This window comes from Paroedura picta, chromosome 1, assembly GCF_049243985.1.
Source record: "Paroedura picta isolate Pp20150507F chromosome 1, Ppicta_v3.0, whole genome shotgun sequence".
Classification (NCBI taxonomy): Eukaryota; Metazoa; Chordata; class Lepidosauria; order Squamata; family Gekkonidae; genus Paroedura; species Paroedura picta.
The window spans coordinates 115,521,434-115,547,113 of record NC_135369.1 but is presented as its reverse complement, the minus strand read 5'-3'; the positions used below and the strand labels follow the sequence as shown (position 1 = coordinate 115,547,113).

At 39.8% G+C, this 25,680-nt stretch overlaps 1 protein-coding gene across 11 annotated transcripts in view; it reads right to left on the bottom strand.

Moving 5' to 3' along the window:
• Window positions 1-25,680, bottom strand: part of TRDN (triadin) — a 296,487-nt gene that overhangs the window by 162,392 nt on the left and 108,415 nt on the right. For 10 of the 11 annotated variants that reach the window (XM_077300566.1, XM_077300474.1, XM_077300511.1 and 7 more), the window contains 2 exons: window positions 24,320-24,502; window positions 18,716-18,775 (listed from right to left, as the gene is read on the bottom strand). In XM_077300566.1, the coding sequence (XP_077156681.1) occupies window positions 18,716-18,775; window positions 24,320-24,502 (243 nt within the window). The remainder of the gene's footprint in view (window positions 1-18,715; window positions 18,776-24,319; window positions 24,503-25,680) is intronic. The other variant, XM_077300544.1, reaches the window with a different exon arrangement.

The following is a 25,680-nucleotide window of genomic DNA, read 5'->3' as shown; positions in this document are numbered from 1 at the left end:
AGGAAGCACATGGGCAGAGAGACACTGGAAATGGAGGAGAGGTGAGGGCACGTGCAAGGGCAGGACAAAGCTGCCCAGACTAAATTGCATTTCCCCCTCCATACAGTCTTTTCGCTGGTTGACCATTGATTGCTCACTGGTGGCTCATGTGTATTAGAGTGGAAAATCCAGGGCCGTTCCGCATTTGTCCAAAATAGCACAATGGTTACTAATTGAAATCACTACAGTTTTGCCGTTATGCACAACATCGTTGACAATCTGCAACACTCCTGAAACCGATCCGCAAAAAGCGCTTCGTTGTAGCGCTTTCAGGGAAATCCCAAAAAGTGGATTCACCCTCTGGAAAGCACTACACTCCTGCAACCAATCTGCAACACTAGCGGGAAAGTTCTGTACGTTACCATTGTTGCGGTTTCTGCAAAGTCCCTCCCCCTGGCTCTCTCCTCTGATCTTCCGGCGAAGCGATCGCCATTTTTTTCTCTGAGCAAGCGGAGATCAATGCACCGGCAAGCCTTCGTTTACCCAGTGAGGCTTCCCCGGCTGCAGTCCCTCTGTTTAAAGTCACCAAGCACAAGCATCGCAGAGGCCCGTTTGCTGGTTTATTTTCACTTTATTTTTCACACTGTTTTTGGCTGAAAATCGCGCCCGTGAGGGGGGGATTTTTTTTTCACTCGAGGGGGAGCGTGGCAACGATGAAACGGCAGCTCAAACATCACCTGCTAGGTGGATGGGTCTCTCCGTTGCAACGAATCAACGCATATTCGTTGCAACGAGTGTGTGTTTTTTTTTTAACGTTCCTTAAAGGGAAAGGGGCTGTTTGGGAGCATGATAACGGCCGCCCATTGGCTGCTTGACGGCCAGGGGCGGGACACAGCTCAGCAATAGCGCTTCCTTTCTAGCGATTTTTGCCGAGACCGGAACCCTGTGGGAAACGATAGAAACGCAACTGGATTCCACTACAAAGGCAGGTATGCATAACGACGAATTCCACTATTTAAAATGGCGATTTTTCATTCAGCAAACAATTTGCTACATGGATCCCAGTGCGGAATGACCCCCAGTTTCCACGATTTACTGCATCACAATTTTAAAATGGTGAAATTGCAAGCCGCCTACTGGACAGCCTTTGGATGTTGGCGAAGTCATGTAGAGGGGAATGAATATGCCACCAACATTCAGAGGCTGTCCAGCCACATTTTTAAAGTGTAGAAATGGCCACTATATTTAACAGAGTAATCTAATTCTAGAGTAATCTAGAAATTAATAGGACTTACTTCAAGAGAGCTATGTAAAATAAACAGGTCAGGGAGTTCAAAATAATGATTTGTATAAATGAAGCATTTATTACTGATATCACTTGTCATGCTGTCAGAGTTCATAATTACCTGGTTTAGAGCATGTGAAAAAAATGTAACTGTAAGCCCTCACTGTCTGTGAAATTCTAATTGATTTATGTAGACTCTGAGAACAGACCACCTAACAAAGCTAATTTTATTTAATGAGTATTGTCACTGCTCATTTTTTTCTTACTATATTAATACACTAGAATGTAGTTTTGCTACTCTTGTTCCTACATGTTTAGGAAGGGGAAGGAAGCTAAATACCTCAGTGCTATATGATAAAGCTCAGAAACATGATCCCCTCGATCCCTGTGCTTAAGCATTAGCAGTCAGAAGATAATATTCACCAATAGATTTCCTGCCCCAAAACGTTGCCAAGAAAACTCAGATTCTGCACAGAGGCATAAAATATGCACCACCTCCTGCTTGCAGACACATGGTTGGAAGCCACACATTTGCAAGCTTCCCGATAGGGGACGACTCCCACATATTCCTGCCATCTTGTTGCAGTGTTTTGGCTCCCAATGAGGAAGCAAGGGAAAACAACCTGTACTTCTCCCCCCACTCCTTGGCTTGTCAATCACCACCAATCCCATCACAGCTATTATTTCAAGGACTCAAACTTCCTCCCTCCATAGCCCCAAAATTAATTATTCTTTTAAAATAGTGCACTTCCGCATTGCTATGGGGAGATTCCACAACACCAAAACATTTTTTTTTAAACTAACACTTCTGTATTGCCGCAGGATCATGTCATAACAATGAAACATTTCCCCATATATCTCTTTTCCGGATTCTCATAATGGTCTCTATTTTCGGGCACATTTTTGATAGGCTGGCCATGGTAACTGGACCCTGATTGTGTGTTCACAGTAACAATTTAAAACACAGAGCACAGATGCCAAGCTAATAGGGAGAGATCTGCTGGATCACATGCCCCCCCTTTTCCCTGTTCATAACCCCCCTACCAGAAAACACACACTGGAATGTGTTTTGGCTGCCTGATCACAAAATTAGCAAGCACAATGAGGAGAACATTTTAGTTTTATGGAGAGAAATTTGCGGTCCCAGAGCATTGCTGACCGTACCATTAAAAAAAAATACTCAATCCAAAAATGGAGAAGGGAGGCCAAGTGTGAGGGTGGGCAAAATGCTACAGAGACTGTTGTGCATTTTTCCCTCCACACAGGCTTGCCCCTGTTTGCTCCCCGAATCACAGCATGACAAAAAGCAGCAAATTATGATTTTGTGATTTCCCTCATCATGGAGCAAATCTGGGGAAAGCTCACGCCAGCCACTTGAGAGCTCCAAGTTGCTGCCGATGTCATGTGGAAGCAGCACTAAAACCCACAAGCAATGAAAGACTGTCTAGGGACAAATTCCTCATGCAGAATTGGTCTCATGATTACGAAACCAAATTCAAATCAACTCAAGACACCTTTGCACATCTCTAGATAAAATACCACTATATTTCTTAACACTTGAAAGATCCTGACATACCGCAATCTGAAAGCAAGGAGATCATGTGTTCACTTACTAGTTCACTGATTGCTTGACAATTAAGAGGGGACTAAGGAGACATTAAATGGACTATATGCAAATACGTATCAAGTACAAGCCCAACTGAAGGTAGCTAGTGGGGAGGACTTCTATCTTTTATTAGTTATATCAAAAGAGTTGAGCTAAAGTTAAAAACATTACACACACAAAAATGTTCTTAATGTTCTGCTGCTACTTTGTCCATTGCCATCTGGGAGGATGTGACAAATTATGCAATTAGAACTAATTGCATTTTGTGAAGGATGATAATGAATGCTGAGTATGCCAGTTATTAAAATAAAAGAAAATGGCTGATCATTAAAGTGCCCTATAGGTTTCCTTGGGAACTTGCAACCACATGGGGCCATGATACATCACCTCCATATGCCATATGGCCTGAATGTAAAAACAATGAAAAACATGAAACGCTTGACTTTACCCTCAGGTAAAATTATGTATTCTGAAAAGCCCCTCTTGTAATCTAGTTTTAAAATCTTGTGTTTCTATTTGTTATTAAATATCTTTCTCTTTGCTTTGATGAGGTAGCACAAAATAGAACCAAATCAATATTTCATCCTTCCTTTTGATTAAATATGTTAAAGGGGATATCCCAACGTAAATTGCTCTCTCTTCAAAGGTTCAAAGCATTGGTTTTAAATAATCTGGCAATTGCACCAAAAAGTAGGCTACAAGATCTTTCACTATAGCTTTCATCATTACTGTCCACACACTAGATGGCATTTTAAATGATAATACCATGCCACAAATAAGAAATGGCTGTTCTTTTTCAGTAATTTTGCTGTTGATAAGATTACTGTCATTCTGATGGTTACCAGACATGAATGGTGCTATATTATACTTTGTAACAAGCAATTGAATGGCAAACATGCCTATTTAGGTAACAGTAAAACACATTAATGCATTTGAAAGTATTTGTAAATGCTGTTTAAAATTATTGCAAAGTGAATTATATAAGATACTGTCAGGGGGCCAAGCCTTGTTCCCTATATATGTATGTACAGTCTCTTTAGTTCAGCAGCAGAAAAAAATTTAAAGGTAACTTTTCTACCTTATACTTTTAGTACCTGTTACTAGATGGCACACCTTCTTCCAGAATGAGTCCAAGTTATGGCTTAAAGAGTTCAATACACTGAAGTCCATCATCTTGTAGCATAACATACCATAGAATCATAGATGAATCATAGAATTGTACAGTTGGAAGGTGCCTCCCGGGTCACCCAGTCCAACCGCCCAGAGAATGCAGGAAATTCACAACTAACTGTCTACCTCAGTGACCTCAATTCCATGTCCAGATGATGCCCCCCAAAAAATAACCCTATGAACAGTCATTTAAGCAGAACATTTTCAATTTGATGTTTAGTACGGCATATGGAAAAATGTTCTTTTAAAATAATTTTAGAATAATTAGAAATAGATGGAAACAATACAACAACATAAAAACTTTCCCATTCCTGCTACTAAGTTCCTTTACCTAGGCCCATTATGCACGGGCCATACTGCTTGCGCTGGTGGCGGCAGCACTTCAGGGTAAATCCCCAATAATGCTCGCCACCGCCAGCGCGGGCATGTCCCGGCTATGAAAGGCCCGCGTTAAGCAAATGCGGGAACTTCCACAGCTTCCTGGGTACGCCGGGGGCTGGCAGGGGCTGAGGTGGGCCTGTGCTGTGCATAATCACCAGCCCCAGTTCTTTCGGCCCGCCCAGCCTTGATCTATGGTGTCCCTGTAGGGACACTGCATGCCCCTGCAGGCTCCGTGGAGCCATGGAGTTGGCAGGGGCGACCCCCTGCCCCCACCAGTGTGTGTGGACGAGGCCTGCCCCCCCACACCCTCCCAGCTGCTTCAGCTTATCTCAACCGGCAGCGATCCAGCCCTCCTGGCCCCAGCGTAAAGTGATAATACACTCTATATAGAAATGTACATATATAGAACTCTCTATAATGTATAGCTCAATGGGTGAGTGAGATCTGTAATGTGTAAATTTTATCCTTTTTGGAGACAAATTCCTAAAGTCACCACTCTTCGCTATCATTAAGTTCAGTACTCAGATTGTAATCTCATGTGCGTCAGAAAAAGCTATTTGTCTCCAAAAAGGATAAAATTTACACATTACAGATCCCACTCAACCATTGAGCTATACATTATAGAGAGTTCTATATAGGTACATTTCTATATAGAGTGTATTATCATAATCTTGACCACTGAGGAAGACCCGGAAGGGTCGAAACGCGTTTGGTCCTTGGTTCTATGTGCTGTTAGTTCGGTATAGTTTTTAAGAAGTTTTTATTCTGTTTTTAATTCTGCACCATAATAAAAAACCAACAAGTTTTACATTATTTTTATTGTTCAGCTCAACTTTTGAGTTCCTACCTGTTAAGGTTGGCTTTTGTTCCTTTTTTGGTTTAGCCCAGCGTAAAGTGCCCATGTGCGTGCTACGCCATGGTAGCCCAGCATGCCCCACCCCAGTGCATACACGGGGAATGGCGGGGCATCGTGCCTCACCGCAACGGCACAGCGGCAGCGCAGGTTAGCTGCCGCCATGCATAAAAGGTCCTAGACTGAGCATTGAACATAATACTTTATGTATGCAAAGCACACACCATAACATGAATCAATGGCTATTTGCCATAGGATCTGAACTCACGTTTTACTTATTTAAGAACTTTACTCTACTTTTCTCCACAGTGGGGCCCCACAGCAGTTTATAAAATATAATTTCAACAAGTAAATTGAACCAGCCAAAAAACAAGTCTCAGATCCACTGATTCAGTTCACTTCCTGGCCTTGGGCTGAAAGGCAGGGGCTAAGAGCATATTGACTCTTGCCCTCAGACTTGTACCTTTGGCCATGCCTGCCCACAGAGGAGAGCAGAACCTAAATCCAGATCTTATTTAGCTGTCTCTTTCCATTTACAACCAGCCACTGTGCATTCAGACACATTCTCTTCAATGGGCTTTCACAGGAAAATGTGGATTTTGCCTATTTGAGATGTCATCTAGACAGCATCTAGAGTCAAAGCCATCACCAAGGTCATTACAAGTTTCCCTTTTATGCTGTATATCCTATGGGCTACTGTACAAAAATGTAAGCTGTACTTTGCATACAAGTCCATCTACCTATCACTGTAATTGCCAAAATAGCTACCAGACTTCTACTTCACAATATTCCCACATAGCAGTAAGGTTCCAGTGCCTGTTTCAGAGCACTGTCCTTAGAAGATGGAGCAAATGCATATAGAAGATCATCAAGGACAATCCAACACAAATCATGCTGCTATTAATGTTAAAAAGACAAAGCATTATATTAAAAAGTTACTGCAGAAAGGAACATGCCCACCATCATAATTATGTCTTGCAATAACACATTCATTTAATGCCAGATAATGCACTCAGTTTAACTTCTGCTGTAGTCTTCATGATTCTATGCTGCAGAGTTTTGCAAATAATACCACAGGTCATTAAAACATTCCAGTAATGCAAGATCAGTGTGAGAATTTCATTAAAAAATGCTCACTCCTTTCCCCCAAAAAATGAAGGAAAAGAGCTTCCAAAAAGCATTTTAAGGGATTTCACACACCCTGAATTACTGTAGGGTGGTGTTGTTGTTTTCCATTTCTTTGAATTCAGTTTTGTGAATCCATAACTGCAGCTTCAGATAATTTATTTGAAGTATTTTAAAATCTGTAACTCTTTATGAAGTCCTAGTTATTTTATTTTCATATTTAGATCAGGTCATTTTTAACCATATTGAGCCTAACATATTGAGCCTATCATATCAGTCCTGGCCCCTACAGGTGGAACAAACTCCCTGAAAAGCCCTGTCAGAGCTGTCGAGGTTCCTCAGCACCTGCAAGGCAGAGCTCTTCCACTAGACATTTGGTTGAGGCTGGACATGATGAGTACCAGGGAATTTCACCCCTCCCACCGGTTCTTGGGTATTAGATCTACATAGAAACCTGGTTCAAAATTCCCTGTTTTATTCCATATCCCTAGCCACTCCAGCCCACTGAGTCAACTGCAGTGGAGGCTGGGGAGATGCTTAAGTTGTGCCAACATCTTGTAGTTTATTTTATTGTTCAACTGTAATTTATTTTATGGGGTTAAGATTGGGGATTTTATTGTCATAAGATTATTTTTTAATAATTATGGTTTTATACATATGTTGTGAACTGCCACGATATAGAAATCAAATTATAAATAAAATATAAATAAATAAAAAATAACATGTAAATCCGTCATAATAATAATTATAGTTTAACACATGAATTCCAATAAGCCAATATTTCTTTAGAATACTGAATTTATCATAGGGCGAATATTAAACTAATTCTTCAAAAAAGATCATCTAAGATATATGAAATATTTTGGGTGTATGTTAAGCTGTACCTAGCTGTGCTACTTATATTATTCTAAGGATGTGAGGGTGACCTGACACACTATTCTAAATAGTATGACATACACAGTGAAAATGATTTTTTTAAAGGCCAAAGTTTTTTGTTTGTTTGTTTTTTGGAGCAACATTCAACTGGGGGCAGTATTTCATGACAAGTTTTCTAGAAGGACTAGAGACAGGAGTAGATGCCAAAGTAAAGAGAATTGTAGAGTAGATGGAAAATATTTCAGGGCTCATAGCAACATAGATTTAAAATGATGAAAGGATGTCATACATTTTCTTCAGGATTCCTTTCTCTTTGTCTCCTATGTACTTGAGTGTTGTTCTTTGCTGGCAACAGAGTCCTAAGAAGCAGCATACTTCATCATGATGCTCTTTCACAAACAGAAGGAGCCTATACATAGTATTCAAAGAATATATCCCTTGATTGTGCAGGCTGCTTTTTACCCAGGCTTCTTAAGAACAATGGATGCAAAGAAACAAAAAGAATATAGCAATGGGATTTATTTTCAGGAATGAGTAATAAACTATAAAAGCAAGGGATCCTTTTCAGAGGCACAATTTAGGAAGCAGAAGGAGGGGGGATCATATCCTTCCTCTATGTTGCAATTTACATGTGAATATTCTTTAGAGGTCCTTAGATATCTTACTGTTGCACTAGGTCATCACAAGATGTGGTATCGTTGGCTTATGTACCTTGGATTAATGCCAAAGTTATAAATCCCTTTATAGTACAAGGGGGGGTGGATTACTAGAATTTCTCTACCAAATACTTAAAAAGAAGAAAGGTATTTCTAGAAATTGTGAGGTGACATACTCCACGATAGCCAACATTCTCCAATATTAGCTAGAAGTTTGAAATCTGATCCAAGTGTATCCTCCATATTCGAAAAGTCTGAAAATTAGTATACTCCTAGACAAATATATGTTTCTAGCAATCACAAATACTTGACTGAGATTAGTAGAGATTTGCAATAGCTGCTGAAATTGTGTGTTCATTTAGTTATGTGATGCAAGCTGGAGTTTTTAATAGAACTATGTATGCTTTTATTTTCCATGATGAGACTATGATTCATCTGCTGAAACAACCTTTAACATAATATGCCTGTTCTGCAAGAGTGACTCATTGCTGCTCGGTGTTGTTAATCTATTTGGAATCTTCCATCCCTATGATCTAGCCAAGCTCCCTCATAACTATTTTGTTTTCTTTCCTTATCTTTGTGTGTACTGCTTTATATTTGTCTATCATATTTCATTGAAATTCTTTCTGCCAAGCTCTCTATTATTATTGTTTTCTTAAACCAAATACTTTTACCTGACCTTTCCCTTCTATGTTAAATAACATGTTTTGTTATTTTTGAATTTCTAAACACTTCAAGTGCCATTTAAATTGCTTAAGTTACAGCAAGCTCCTTTGCCTTCCCTCAGGTCTCTGGGCTGAATCAACAGCCAAAATATTGTGCTGTTACAGGGTGGGAGTGCCAGAGTTCTTTGCAAAGAATAAAACATATTACTAGGGTGACTCAGTCAGTAAAGGGAAAGAAAATCAAATGGCCTGGTGCTGTAACTATTTTCTCTGTTTTGGAATTTCTCTATTAATTTGCCCTGAAGGCCTGTTGTCAAGCAGAATGATGGCATATAAATATTCAAATAAATTAATAAACTACCATTAATACCTAGTCAATAACCAGAAAATGGCCAGCATCCTACTGTACATGTATGGAAGGCATACAGTTTTCCAAATTCACCTGTACTGTAGGAAACTGGAACTTCCAGACTTGGAGTGTGGAGGATACGATCTTCCTCAAGATTTTAGTTTACTATGAATGCAGGGATTTTGTTAATGGTACATTTTCATTTTGAAATGGTGGCAAGTACTTAGGCAAAAGTCTTGCATGTGTTTATTCCACCACAGACTTCAGTGAGCATTGAGCAGTCAACTGTGAGTTTACTATCTGGCTAAGATAAGGAGTGGTATCAGAAGAAATTGATAATGACTGCTTGTGCAGACTCTGAAGAATGTGATTGGGATAATTATTACAAATAATGGACATGTGAAACTGGATCATATTGAATCAGTCTCTTCGGGGGTCGTCAATCCCCGGTCTGCGGCCCGCTACTGGGCCGCGAAGGCCTTGGTGACGGGCCACCACGCCTGCCTCTCCCCCCCCCCCCGCAGAGAGAAGCTCACCAGGCCACGAGAGAAGTGGCCATCAAAGCAACTGCTTCACTCGCAGTCTGGCTATCTTTTTGCTGTGAGGGGGGGAAGAGGCAGATGCAGCCGCCGGCATGCCGGAGAACACAAACACGCATGCGTGGAGCAACCGAGCATCCGTGTTAGCACCCTCTGGTGGTGAAAACGCACATGCACGGCAGCTCTGCACATGCGCGTTTTCACCACCAGGGGGTGCAAAACGCGCATGCGCGGCACCTGGGCCGCTGGCTCTTTGCCACCCACGGAGGCAGTCATCAACATTAAAAAGGTTGGGGACTGCTAAGACTCTTGATCCATCAAAGTCCATATAGTCTACTCAGACTGGCAGTGGCTATTGAGGGGCTGAGGCTGAGGTATTTCACCATAACCTTCTACCTGATCTTTTAAACTGGAGATGGTGGAGATCAAACCTGGGACCTTTTACATGCCAAGCAGGTGCTCTGCCAGTGAACCACAGCCTCTCCCCAGGGGGCATTATTATATACACCTCAGAATAGATTAACACTATAGGGAGAGATAAAAGTCAGAATCTCTGGGAAATGCCCATTAAACTAAATGGCACATGTGTGTTCTCATTCTTTTCAATATGCATTCAGATGACAGCTTTGTGGTGGATTGAGCCCCAAAGAAGAGTTGACACACATCAAACCATACTCTTCTTTAAAAAAAAAATAACAATATGAAGAAACAACTCCAGCTCTGGCAATTGTAATTACCAAAAGAATGGATCATGATAAATAATACCTGATTAGCCTTAAATGATTTGATGATTAAGTCTTAATTTTCTGTGCTCTTCCTAGGAGGTACTTGAAATTACTCTGTATTATGTCTTCCCTTTCATACACTTTTAGGAATTCACTGAGAAATGATCCCAGCTGGATATCAGAGGAGTAAAAGATAAAATGTCGTACCATCAAATAATTGTCAGTTCTGTCATCAGCAGGAAGCATGCATAAATGAAAACTTTAGCAACGTTTTTAGAAAGCCTGTGTATTACAGTCAATGGAATCTTGATTTATGACTAGGAAGATTTGAGTATAAATCCCAGCTGCCCTAAAGCTTATTATGTGGCCTTACTCTAAGAACAACATGGAATAACAATTATAAAGCCATGCAAGTGGCCTTGAACTTTTAGAAAACAGAACAGGATACAGATCTCGTTAATAAGGAACCCCTAGTTCATAGGGAGCAAGAAAACTTGTTTGATCATAATTCTCCTTAAACAGTGAAACATAAAGGAAAAACTTGCAGTCAGCTTAGGTATGGTGGCAAATACCAAATTCAGCTTTCTCTGTCAAAAATTTAGCTTTTCTATGTCAACAAAACCCCTGCAAAATCACCCACTACTATCCAGCTGTGCTGTTGCGTAAAATAGGAACATCAGGAGGGTTTGAAGTGACATTGATCCAAAATACCAAAGCTATTCATGTTTACAGATATTGGTCAGCAGCTCTATTCCAAGGCAAGATGGAACTCACTGTCAAACTGGACATTGCATATTTAAAAGGCAATGGAGATATGTAAGGTAAAGGTAAAGGTATCCCCTGTGCAAGCACCGAGTCATGTCTGACCCTTGGGGTGACGCTCTCCAGCATCACGCTGGAGATATGTAGAGCCCTGATTAAAAACAGGGAGAGTTTAATCCCTTCCTAATGTAGTTTGGTCAAGTTGAAGCACACTATGTAAGCCCAGTAAGTGAAAAAGGATATGCAAAGAGAAAGTATCTGTCTTTTCCCCCTTCCAAAGTAAATTAACTTGCTCTGTGGAAGTTGCCCACTTGCCCACTCTCTTTCCCTGAACATCTTCATGTCATGCATTGTGGTACCAGGTTGGGGACCTGCACAGCTGGTATTACCATGGAGAAATCCATTCATTGACCATCCTTCTTGTTCATACGCCTATGTCCTTTGTTTCAATTGCTTTAAATTGTTTTTTGTGTACATGTTTAAGCCTGTTCTATTTTTTATTGCTCCCTGCTTTGTGACCATGTTTGGTGTTAAGGTGGCTTGAAAATATCTTAAATAAAATAAAATTCACAGGCAACCAATAGGAGCCAATGGGTAATTCTCATAAATGGGAGAAGTAAACAGTGGGTCCCCCAGGAGTGGGTCCCCCAGGAGTGGGTCCCCCAGGAGTCTGCTACAAGTCCAGTGCTATTTAATTGGTCATAAATGATCCATAAAAAGGATAAGAAGTAATATAGCTGATTGCTGATGATATCAAAATATTCTGTAAGGTTGAAATTAAAACAGACTGTGAAGAGTTCCATATAGATTTTTTTAAAACAGTTACAGTGTGACAAATGAAGTTAAAAGTATAAAAGTGACACACATCATAACAAAAAAAAGTTACAGTCACTGGCACTGACCAGAGTTTGACTAAAAATACTGGTTTCATTGTAAAGTTCTTGCATATTTTGGTGTTGCAGCTATGTTTTGAATACTGATTTTCTGATCTCAAACAGAAGACATGGAAAAAGTGCAGCAAGGGGAATCAAAAAGGTTGAACAACTGAAGCCAGTTATTTATAAGATTATGCAAGTTGTGGAGAAAGTGAACAGAGAGAGATTTTTCCTTTTCACCCAATATACTTGAATTTGTGAACATCTAATGAATTGGATAGGAAAACAAATTGATTCAGGATGAATGAAAGACACTTTTCCCTATGAACATCCTGAAGTGGTGTTCCGATGCTCGTTCCGATAATGATGTTGCATTATCAGATCAAGAAAACTAAAATAATCCCATTCCTTGGCTTGACAGGGTCAGTCATTTTGAGCTAAGTGGACCTCCAGAGCTTTAATATGCAAACTCTGCCACAGCTCCTACAGACAAGCCTCCCTACCCAGATCTACAGCAAACAACCAGGAGTAACGTGTTTGGAGAAAGGGTAAGAAAAGGGACAAGATTAAGCCTTCAAAGGAGATGGGTGATGGCACCCTGGCATATAACACCAAGGTCCCATTATGAGGATGACCTTATTTCTCCATAACTTCTTCAGAACATGTTTTGCCCATGACAAGATAAGCTGCTTGATCATGAAGGAGGGAGCTTGGGAACCCAGTAGATTACATAGCAAAAGCTATGCTAGAGACCACTGAGGGAGGTACATAGCATAATTAACTTTTGGAACTCAGTGCCAAAGGATGGAACATTAACTCAAGTGACTTTAAAACAGGATTAGACCAGTTCATAGCAGTTAGAAACATCAATAGCTGTTCTTCATTACAACTAAACAGAAACTCCATTGCAGAGATGGTTTGGTCACACAGGGCTCTTCTCATTTGGTTAGGCATGTCGGAACCTGAAATGGTAATGGGAGCTTTTGAGAAATGTCTTTGAGAGACAGAATGGAAGACAGCAACTGTGTATGGACACATACATTTTGCTGTAGGGATACCATCTTTTCTCTATCAAATGTTATGTCCCTCCAGGAGATTTATTTATTAAAATATGAATACCTTGCCTTTGTCACCCTCACAAAGTGGTTCAAGATGGTTTCGCAGATACATGACAGATAGAGGTTTGGCAAACAGAGAGTCTAAATGGTGAGTCTTGCTCAAGCAACAGTTATAAATAAACAACCTCATTTCTTCTTTGCTGCTTTTATCTATTCCCACATATGAGGCATACCAAGTACAAAGCTTCTTTCCTTTGAGAATATAAACAGTTCTCAGTCACCAACACCTCAAAAAATTATGCAGCATTGCCCTCCTGAGGTTCCATTCTACTGATATACGGTATCTCCCAATGAGAGCAGAAAGAGCTCCTGCTGTTGCTTTACTCATCTCCAGCACTTGATTCCTCTCAGCACAATGGCCAATACTGCCTGAACTCTTAAGAAATGAAGGTGTAAATAACAGGTGAGACGTTAGTGAAGATTTTTCTTTCTTTACTCTTCTTTGCTGGTTGGGTTTTTAGAGTGGTGTGGATAGAGCAGGGTGCTTTCAAGATAACAAATGAATTAAGGTTGTTGTTTGTGAGCCAAGGAGGTTAACTGTGACTATGTTTTCATTGAAGTGTAATTTTAATTATTTAAATAAATAAATGTAATTAATGATTAAAGGTCTTGAAATGTAAGGACTACCCTAACCCCGCACAATGAAAGGAAATGTGGGTTGCCCCAGCATGCTGCTACTGTCTTTCAGACCTTTCACACTATGAAAATTTTCAGTAGCAGCCCTCTCATAGACCTGCTACACAAGAAAGAAATTGCCTTAATGGCAAGAGAGAATATTTTTGTCAGTGACAAAGGAATAGTTCCTGGGTGTGAAAAAAATTCAACCTTTTTCATTTGGCCAAGGAAAGATATTATCTCAGGTGCAAGACTAGAATTTTGTAGACAACCAGAATGATGATGTTGTTTCTCAAGATGGTTTCACCTTGTAAACAATACATTGTCTTCACTTGTACAGACAGAAACTTCATGTGGAAAATTATCTTGTCCTGAAAATGACACCTATTTTCTGTAACATCTTGTGCTTCTGCCCATCACAGGAAGGAATTATATTTATGAAGGGAAATGTGGTCCTTTTTTGTCAAAGCAAATGTGTTACTGATAGTTCAGTAACTATCTGGACAGTCTTACTGGACAGTCAAAGCAGATTAATAAACCAGAGCTGTCAAGGTAAAGCTGAGACTGGTAAGATGCTAACAGGACAAGATAGCTGCCAGCTTAGCTTCTGCTTGTAAGAAAGTTTCACACTGGTCTGGAGACAGATGGGGCCGGCAGTAAATAGTAGGGTGTGAGCCATGGATCACTGGCTTTGACAGTTTTATTTCTGATATGTCTTTGTGAACCACAAATGGGTTGAAGGTCTGACTGGCAGTTTTGGCAGAGAGTTCTCATGTGGCTGTGTGTGGATGCTGTGACACAGTTTACTAATGTAACAAGATTAACTTTTACTTTTATATTCCTACTGTTATGATGGTCAGTTCTTAGTCTGACGAAGAGTGCTTGCACTTGAAAGCTCACTCCTTGAATAAATCTTTGTTGGTCTTAAAGGTGCTACTGGACTCTGATTTTAAGATACTAACAGTACTTTAGATATCCAGTATTCTGCAGTGTAATGGTGAGCATGAGAAAATGAGAAAGTATAATACAAGAGGAGACTAAGTAGAGGGATTTGTGAAAGCATGAAGATTCCAATGAATTTAGAGTATCTTGGGCAATTCTGTTGCCCAACTTCTGATATTTGCTGTTGCGTTTCATGATGATAAAATAGTCATACTCATTTGTCCACACTTTGTCCACACTTCTATCACATATCATGCCCAATTATTAATGGAGACTATTCTTATTGGTTGTCACAGAAGATCAAGTTGAGACCTCTTAAAGTTGAAAATTAGTCCTAAGATGTGAAGAAGAGGTACAATATAAAAGCACTTATATTCAGCCTATCCTTGGATCACTGTAAATGAAATATCCAATATTTCATTTTTGATCTAGGTGTTTTCTTCTCTGGCACTGGTGGAAAGTGCTGTCAAATCGCACCTCATAAGGTTTTCAAAGCAAGAGATGCTCAGAGGTGGTTTGCCTTTGGCTGCCTCCTCATCATGACCCTGGGTATTCCTTGGAGCAGGGGTAGTCAACCTGTGGCCCTCCAGATGTTCATGAACTACAATTCCCATGAGCTCCTGCCAGCAAATGCTGGCAAGGGCTGATGGGAATTGTAGTCCATGGACATCTGGAGGACCACAGGTTGACTACCCCTGCCTTGGAGGTCTCCCATCCAAATCCTAGCCAGGGTCAACCCTGCTTAGCTTCAAAGATCTGATGAGATCAGGCTAGCCAGGGCATTCTACCTAGGTTAAAATCAGTCTGTGGCAATTTGGTCAAAGAAAGCCTGGGGAAGAGAATTAATCCTCTTCCCTCAATTCCATGGCCCTGATTCATATCATCAAATTGCTTCTTAGATCCCCCCCCCCAAAAAAAAAAATCTGGTCAGAGTTTTCAGACACAAATGCCATCATCATTTATTAGCTTTATCTTTACTAATTTTTGAGGATTAAAGAATAAACACTTATCCTCTTTGTAGAATCCTAGAAAGTTCTGAGCACCTTCTATATGTTTTCATGTGTGTGTGTGCATGCATGCATGTGGGTGTGAGTGAGAGAGAGAGAGAGAGAGAGAGAGAGAGAGAGAGAGAGAGAGAGCAAGCAGTCTAAGATTGTACAACAATCATAAAATAATTTATTTGGTCTAGTCAAAGAAATTATTAAAATGCATTTTTTCTTTTTAAAGTACTTCGTTTACTTATAGCTTTCTACAAAAGGGAGCCAGCTTGGTGTACTGGTTAAGAGAGGCAGCTTCTAATCTCAAGAGCCAGGGTTGACTCCCCACTCCTCCACATGCTCTTCCGCCAGGCATTTGTCTGAGGCTGGGTGGTGGCCCGGGGGCCAAGATCGGGCCCCTTTCCCGGGGGGGGGGGGGTAGGCCGGTATTAGACTGGCCTGGTTCCCCAGATTTTTCCACCCATGCCCAATTATTCATCCACACCCTTCCATTCATCCAGTGGGCCTGTGTGGGAATAGTTATTAACCACTATCATTATGATTGAGTCATTGTTATGAGGTTTTAATTGGGAATTTTAATGGTTTTAATGTATTTATTTGTAGTGAATTACTGTGAACTGCCCCGGGCTGGTCTCTGAGAGCAGCAGTCATACAAGTCAAATAAATAAATAAATAAATAAATAAATAAATAAATGAATGAATGAATGAATAAATGAATGAATGAATGAATGAATGAATGAATGAATGAATGAACGAATGAACGAATGAACGAATAAACGAATAAATGAATAAATAAACGGATAAATAAATGAATGAATGAATGAATGAATGAATGAATGAATGCAACCAGGTGGATGACCGTGGGCTAGACACAGTCCTGTTAGAGCTGTTCTCAGAGAACTGTCACAGCTCTCTCAGCACTACCTACCTCACAGGGTGTTTGATGTGGTGATGATAAACCACGTTGAAATTACTTCAGGTGATGAACAGCAGAGTATAAAAACAAACTCTTCTTCTTCAAAATATATGAAGAATCAGTAGAACCTGATCTTGTAATTCCGAATGTTTTTTTTTTCCTGTTTAGGCTTAGTGTACAATTATCTTTCTGGATTTGCCCACACCCCACCCCAGTATACCTCATATACATTTGACACACTCTGTTAATATATTAGTATGTTTTGTTAGATAACTGAATTGTACTTTCATACAGATTTTAATGAAAAATGAAAGAAAATTAATCAATAAACCTAGAATGGATTGATTCTGTTTCTGTTTATATCATAGGAAATCTGTAGACCAGCCAGACATCTGAATTTGAAGATTTTACCTGGTCCAGAAAAATAGAGAAAGTATACCTCCCGTTAGATCAATGTGACAAGTTACCTAAGCTGCTCTAGGAGTATGCATAAGTGTATATTTTAAGACTACTTCTCAAAATGTATAATAAATGTCATGGTTAATCAAAGAGCCAATATGCTGTAGTGGTTAAAGTGTGGCAGTCTCTAATCTGGAAAACTGGGTTTGATTCCCCACTTTTCTACATGCAGACCTTGAGCTAGTCACAGTCCTCTTAGAGTTGTTCTTGCAAATCAGTTCTATTAGAGCTCTCTTGGCCCCACCTACCTCACAGGTGTCTGTTATGGGGAGAAGAAGGGAAAGGTGTTTGTAAGCTGCTTTGGAACTAGTACTAGTGAAAAGCAGGGCATAGAAACCCAACTCTTCTTCATGCATCTCTAAGCTAATTTGTAAAATGTCCTTGATAATAAATTACATTTTCCGTGAAATTATATGGGTTTGGAATCGAAGTATTGCTACTGGGAAGATGCTCACCATCTCTTCCTTTCAACTGCATCCAATGAACCTCCTTTCCAATTCTATTCTTGGGGGTCAAGTATCATAACAAAGGGGGAAGGGGCTCTAGTGGTAGTATGAACTAGCATACCTCCTCTGTTAACAGAAGTGCCATTCTGCTCTCAAAGGTTTTATGATGGAAGAAAATCACATTCGGATCCAACTCATGGGGAAAAGGTGTTTTTCAGAAGTAGTCACACTAAAATCCTCAGAATCATACCAATTGGTCTTTTATCTTTAAAAAAAATCTTCCCTCATGTCTTACTTGTGCAACAAGATGTCATGTTTCCCCATTCATGCTGGTGAAAATGTTATCACAAGTAAACAATTCCTTAATTGACATATACTTTGTATTTTGAAAATACTATTATTATGGAGAAATCAAACATGGATGGAAGTTTGTATAAGCCAAGGATTTCACTTCCACTACAGTGGGAGGGAAATCATCCTAAAGCTTAATCTGTGCAGCTAGCTCCGACTGTTAAAACCAACATAACCGCCAGAAAAGGAACCCAAATTAACCCTGATCTTTGAACATACATCATTCTTCCTAATGGCAAATTTCTTATTTTCTACCTCTCTTGAAAGCAGGGACAGTTAACAATTATGACTATCTGAGGTACCCCATTAGTATGCAGAAATATCAATTAGGAAGTTTAAAGCAGACCTTTCCACAATGGTTTAATGAAAAACTCTGAGGATATTGAGAACCCTGTTGAGAAGAAACAAGGAGAGAAAAATTGGATATATTAAGCCCCCAAAAGCACTTTGTTTTCTGGAGGGGAAGAATTGGGAAAATTCCTAATAATTGATTCCTTTTTCTCACTGCAAATTCTCACATGTTATACCAACAGAGGTACCTAATAAAGGGCTGGTTTTGGACTGTGCAAAGATATGCTTGTATAAAACTTTTACTAGCTGCATGACTAAAGTGAATGCATTTAAATCTGATGGGCTTTTTCCTTTCCTTCTATTTTTAAAGGTGGCAATGGTAAAGGATCTCTCTATCTTTTAAAGTATAGATTTCATCTTCTCTATGATATAAACACATGCAAATCTTTGGGGTTTGGTATATGTAGACCTCCAATATCAACTAATGATTATCAAGATTTTTAAATTTTTTTCTACTATCTTCTGCTGGTTTTTATATCTTTATATTCTGTTATATTTCAGGCATGCAATTACAGAAAAGAATATTAGAAGCTTTAATGATACAGCCATTAGTTGGTATGCTTTATTTAAAGTCTGTTTTAACAAATAAAAAGACACACACATTCCAGGAGCATAACAAAGCAGCAGCTCTCAGAAAAACCAAAAGCTCAATGATACAGTTCAGTTCGAATACCTGTATTAAAATCCCTGTGTGCAAACATGTCAATCATATAACGACAGAATGCATATTGATCTAGCAGAACAGAAAGGAAAGAAGAGTAATAAGACAGAATTAGATATTTTTCTACACTTGAGTAAGAGCTTAGCATTTCAGATATTGCTTAAAGTAATCAATACAAAACATAAGGTTCTTTTTTTAGGAACAGACTAATTTACTGAATGATGTAAGGATCCCCTGATAGTTGGAGATGTCTAATTACAAATAACTGTTAGGAAAGGTTTAAGAGCAAATAAAAGCTAAGGTGTATAACATTTAGAAAACTATTAGGTCATTATCTTCTCTGTTGCCCCTTTATGATGGTACTACATACTCATGGCTTTGCAACTCTCACTGGAAGTGCTAAGAGTAATCACTAAGGATGTTTGTGAAATAGCCATGCATAGATCTATGTCAGTGGAGGAGGCCAAGCAAATGCTTGTGCATCAGCTCAGATTATGGATTGGCCTTCGAAGAGTTCTGACAGCCAGCTTGTTTTAGTGGTTAAGAGCTGCAGCTTCTAATCCGACGAACCAGGTTAGACTACACGCTCCCCTACATGCAGCCATCTGGGTAACCTTGTGTTCGTCACAGCACTGATAAAGCTGTTCTCACTGAGCAGTAATATTAGGGCTCTCTCAGCCTCACCCACCTCACAAGGTGTTTGTTGTGGGGAGAGGAAAGGGAAGGCGAATGTTTTGAGACTCCTTCAGGTAGAGAAAAGCGGCATATAAGAACCAACTCTTCTTCTTGTCTGAAGTTTCAGTGTTATATGCTCAAATGCCTGGGGATGTATGAATTTCTAATGTGTGTTAAATACCACATTATTGTGGGTTAAATGTGGCTATTGGCTTGATATATATTTGAGAACATTGCTTTCAGTTCAGAACATATTTACTGGGACCAAGATCAGACATTTACATGGCTATTTCTATTTTATAAAGTGCAACAAAGTTAATCTTCCAAAGTGAAATGGAAATGTTCAAAGGAACTCTTAAACACTGAGATCAAATGGCAAAGAACTCTTACTGATTATTCAGAACGTCAGCCAACCAGTCTGCCTCTACCAGGTCTCCAGATGAATTTTTCCCTCACATCATTGTGGTAACAAAAGTTTCATATGCTACCTTTGAGTTTCTGGAACCGAACAATTAATTTATCTAGTAGATGACAGTTTTGGAATCAACAATGACAAACCTTGACAGTCATATGGGTTTGCCACTGGCTATTACATCATCATTTTATATGGTTTTATTCTCTTCTAGAGCAAGCAGTTTTCCTTTGGGCAGAATTTGTGATCTAATTATGTACATTCTAAATAAAGTTATGCAGACCACTGAAAATTAAAAATTTAGAGGCAGCACAAAATTAACTGCTTGATAAATTCATATAATAGAAGTGATATGTTCCTGACTAATTCATTTTCATATTTAATTCAATAAAAACTCTGATTTTAATTTATTTGCTGCTGCTGCTAAATAACCATGCTGTTGCACGCGAGAGACAGTCAATCCTGGGCTTTCACTAAAGAATTTAGGACAAATTCATCTTCCTGAGCAATAACAGTTCCTGAGCAATAACAGTATCAAGAATGATTTCCTCTATCCCAATTCAGTTGAAAAGAATGTACTTTGGGAAATGAGACTGTGTAAAATAAGCCTCTTCATTTTGATTCATTTTCCCTGTTTCTGCCCTATTCACAGACAGCCTGCTAAGTGTCTCAGATACCCTTGCATTTCAAGACATTGCATATGCAGGCAATATTTTCCCAGATGACAAAAGAGCAGTTTACATAAACAGATGTACTTAACAGCAGCGGATTGCCAGGTGCCTGTTACTATTGTACATGAGCAAATGCCACTGATGGCCGTATAAGAGTTCACATTTACATTGCTGGTTGTACAGCACATTATTTCTTTCCTCCTCACAACCCGCAGCAGTAAAACCGACAAGCTTCGCCTCATCTCTGCGTTCCTGACAAGTCCTTTCACTGTAAAGAAGGGAGGATCAAACTCAAATAGCAATTTCATATCTAAAGTGAAGGGCCTTGTCTGGTTCCTGGTAAAGCTTTGAGAAAGCCTGTCTGTTTCAACACTCCTGTTTCAGCACAATACTTAGATCTGGTAAGAAATGCTGCACACCCATTTTTTTCTGACCCGCATTCGCAAGAGTATGCAAAGGAAGCATCTGTTCCCCACCACCCCCATGACCATGATGGGTGTGAGATCTTGAACCTAGCTGCCTATACATTGTTAATGACAAAAATTAAAACAGAATTTGTCACCAGGTCAGCCTGAAACTTGTCCACACCTACAGAATGAGAATATCAGCATCAGAAATATCATTTTACAGATTAGGGCCCTTTCCACAGTACAGATTTACTTTTTTTTTCTCCAAGTGGAATTCCAGTGTGACAATCTAAACTTGTGGCTGGTGTATTGCATCAGGGTTTTTCTTCCACTTCAGGTCTGAATGTGCCACATGTGTTTTGCATTTGCTTAGAAAAGGTGGGCAATGCTGCCTCCTGTCATGCTGTCCTCTTAATTTTTTAAAATTTGTGCATGCATGACAACACAATCACAGAATGATGTAATTCAAAATGTGAGTCACTGCCATGTTGTCTGCTGATGCTTTCATGTTTGCAATTCTCACAGCATGCACCACTATTTTATGAACTTGTGAATATTTTCTTTCTTTCTTCTGCATACCAAGTCTTGCAGTGTCCTCCACCTTTCTTTAAATTCCTTTTTTTTAAGTGGAATGTATTGCTTCTGCAGGGGGACATTAATCGTGCCATAATGAGGACTCAGACAGAACATATTTGGCAAGAATTAGGCCACAGCTTAATTCATAACTGAGCGGGGGCTAGCATGGGGAGTAGAATTGCCTCCCTTTGCAGCCATCCGACCACAAATGGCATTGGCAATAGCAAGCCTTAAAGGCACCATGTGGGCCCGACTTGCCCTCTCTGACCAAGACACTGCCGGGACAGCTTCCCGCCCTCTCTCCCTGTTAGCAGGTGGATGGGGGAGTTGTGTTCACGCATTTGTTGTTCATGTTTAAAACTTTTCTTTGTCACAGCTGCAGATTAGGGAACACAAGGAGGAGCCCCATTTGGCAGAGAGTAGGGTTGGGCACTTTGGCACCCGAAGCGGCCGGTTTCTCCCGGTGCAGCCAGTGCCACACTGTGGGGGGGGGGGAAGCGCAGACATCAGCGTGCTGGTGGATGCACACATGCAGTGGTGCCTGCATGTGTGCGCCCACCAGCGTGCTGACGCCCGCACCTCCCCTCCCCTCTCCTTCCATGGCGCAGTGCTGGCTGCCCCAGGAGAGGCCGGCTGCTTCCAGCACCGAAGCACCCAACCCTAGCAGGGAGCCAGTTTGTTCACTGCATTCCCTGAGGCATTGGGGGTCCCATTAAGGGGCTGGCTGAAATGAGTGCAACTGATCCTGTGGGGTGGCCAGGGGCTCAAAGCCAAGCAACCTGGGGAGCCAAGTGAGATGGATGTTTGTTGATTCCTCGTACAGGCCACTTCCTGCTTGGAGAACTCCAGAGGCAAGGGGTTGCTTTCCTGATTGGGAAAGGTGGTGCCAGGGCGTCTCTGAGCTTTGGGTTGCAGCAGCCAGACAGCTGTGGGGTTACGGGCCTCCTCCTTCGTGCCTAAATTGGGGCCAACTCTTTGTTTTGGGTTGGAACTTAATAAAGCTGTGGCCGTATTAATGCCATCACAGAGAGTTGTGGCATATTTGGCATAGTGCCAGCCTACAAATCAATAAAAAAATCATTTCAAAGATGATATTTCTCACCTCTATAAAATTTTCTAAAATGTTTTGTATTAAGGATTAGTATTACACAATCTATTTCAATTAATATAGAACATGCATTTGGCTGCCTATCAATCTGCATTGAAATTAATAAAGGTTGTGTATTATATCTAATTTACAGAAATAAATATACCACTAGTATTATGTAAAAACTCCCATTCATTTCAGGACACTTGTGCCAGATGTTCTTCAAGCAGCATATCTACATGCAGCTAGTTTCTTTCTAATGTTTAAAAATGTAAGCTAAATGCAACTGAAGTTACTGAAAAAATTCCCATTGATTTTCCCAATATACATTCCAAGATTAAAATGACCTTCATAAAATTTACTGACAGTAAGACAGATGTAGAAAGAAATGATTAATTCCAGCAATAATTTAACTTCATCAGTTTTTCTTTGCTCAATTAAAAACAATTTTGTTACACCTAAAAAAGGATCCTGAGTGAGCAAGATATGTTGTTCCCAATGAGTCTAGCTGCTTTCTTAGACCCCTGAAAGAACATTGTTTCTACAATGTGTGCCCGCTACAAGAACAGCCTATTTCTTCTTTCTGCCCCCTCTTTTGCCAAACCAAGTTACTCAAGCTCAGAACCGACACAAAGGGCAGGAAGGTAGAACCTGAACTCTTTGGAAATCTTTGGTAATCCCTACGTATTCAAGCTCTGTACCCTTGAAAGGAAGGCTCATGACCCAAATCAAGTAACTAAATCTTAGAATATAGTAATTTGTAAATGCTTATGCTATAACTGAAAGGGGGGTTGTCCCACAAGTACATGCCCTAATACTTCTTCATAATTTATATACTCTTTATAGTCAGAAGAAGAAAAAATTATTTTTATATATGGTGTGCAGGTCTTATTCACAAGGTTCCCTGTTGTGCCTTCTCACACAACCAGAATGCTAAATTTCCTGCCAAAGGGCAACTCCGGACTAGAGGGGCCTACATTCCTGGGTTTGAGCAATTATTCTTCAGTCCATCATGATCACACTGAAAATCTAACCATTTGTAACTCATAGCAGGACCCAAATGCCTAGCTACAGAGATAAAAGGTTTTCACTAAAGAAACCTGCTTCAAATGGAATAGGCAGCCCTCATTGAGGTATTGGCGTGAAATTTTCAAAGCTGTTTCAGTGATAGGGAAGTTATTCATTGCATGCAAAAGCAGATAGAACAGGAGAGGGGTTTGGCTTATTGACCATTGATGTCACAAAGCATTCAAAGCTTACAGGAATGGAAAGACATTTGGGGGGGGGGGTCTCATTCTCCCAGCCGAAAAATTATTACTTCCTCTCTCACCACCTGCTGTTGTTTCTTCCTTCTCCATTTTCAAGGTATCTCTGCTTCCCATATTGGCAATTCAGTGCAGGAAGTTCAAGTACAAACTCAGACTGACACACTTAGAAATGTGAGACGTTATATAGGCAGATCGATATGTGATGCTAACTTGCATCTTTTTAACGCCTTCATTCTTATAATGGGAAACCTTCAATCACCAAAGAAACATTGCAAAATGAATCAGCTGGCTTGCAAAATGAATAATTTGCCATAAGACAAAAACAACAGGCTTTTCAGTTGTACCACATCTTCATTTAATGACCTGAAATGTGATAGGGATTTAATTTAGCCATTATTTTCAAGCTCATAGGTAAGACTGAATATTTATTTTCTGTCTGAATCAAGATTAGCATCATTGCCTGGTTTCTTTCCCCCTGCACTTCAAAGATCCTCTGATGCTGTCTCCTGGTATTGGTTACCTTTCTTTTCCGACTTTTCTTGAAGCATCAGCGTTGTCTCCTCCTTTACTTTAGCTTTTGGTGGCGCTGTCACTTTCTCTACTTTAGCTTCCTTATGCTTCACTCTTTCAGAAGCCTTGGGTTCTGGCTTTCTTTCTTTCACATCCTTTTTAGCCTTCTCTTCAACTTTGATGCTTTTCTTGTCTGTGTGGTATTTGAAAAGAGTCAAGATAATGGCGTATTATATTATTTATATTATGCCATTTTCACCTACAAAGGCTCCTAGAAAGCCTCCAAATTATAAATGTATGTTTTAATTATAAAATAATTAAAACATAAATTATTAAAACTGCCAAAAAATAAAAACTTCAGAACAGTTTTTAATAAAATAAAAACAAATATCTGCCTTGCCACTTCAATGTCAGTCAAAATACAAATTTAATTTCCAGAAAGTGGGGCTTGAGCTTACAATTCTCACAATGTGTAACACACGTATGCTTAATAACAGGACTATGTATCCAGTTCTGTACATAAAGGAGACTATGCATTTCAACAAAACGTTGAGCCTCTAACATATACAGTCCATGCCTGGAGTGCTTTTGCTGTCTAAAGAAAGGAACAGAAGCCAAATTTCTTATACAGGAACTGCCATGGGTTTGAACTGATTTTTTGAGACAGCTATGAGATGCAACTGTGAAGGTAGGAAATGAATGGGTTCATTGAGTGGCCCACTCCCCAGAGAGATGAAGCATTTTATTTTTGAGCTTTTCCCCATATAGTTGGAGGCTTTGCTCTGGGTATTCTACAGCCATGTTCATGCATGTAGTAAGAATGTTTTTCCTGTTTTGTTTTCAACCCTGACTCTAATGGCTTTTGCTACACTTCCTTGGTTTCAAAATTAATTGAGAAGACCTGCTGTTTTTTAAAAAAACAAAACAAATCTAACTCCCCCTAATCATATTTAAATTGTTTTGAAGGTATTTTATTGAGAGGGGTGGGTGGATAGAAAAAAGCCCTTGTTTGGAATATTGTGCCCATCCTACATCACTACTTACATCTTTAATAGGTTTCCTTAAAGGAAGTAAACTAGAATCACAGAGGAGTGCTTAAAGAAAAATGTTTTGTTGGGATATGATTTCACTACCCTGAAAGATATTTTTATTGTTTTTAATCTCCCTTAGAATAACATTTAACCAATACCCAAAAGGAAGCATCAGTTATACTTCTAGGAAAAAGCACAAAGTGGGCAACTCAGAACTCTCTCTGAAGAAAAAATGTGTGACAAGTCCCTGAGCTGGGAACATATACATTTCCTTACAGGAGAAATTTGCACATTTCCTTTTTATACTCTACAATGGAACCAGAAAAAGAAGAAAGGTATT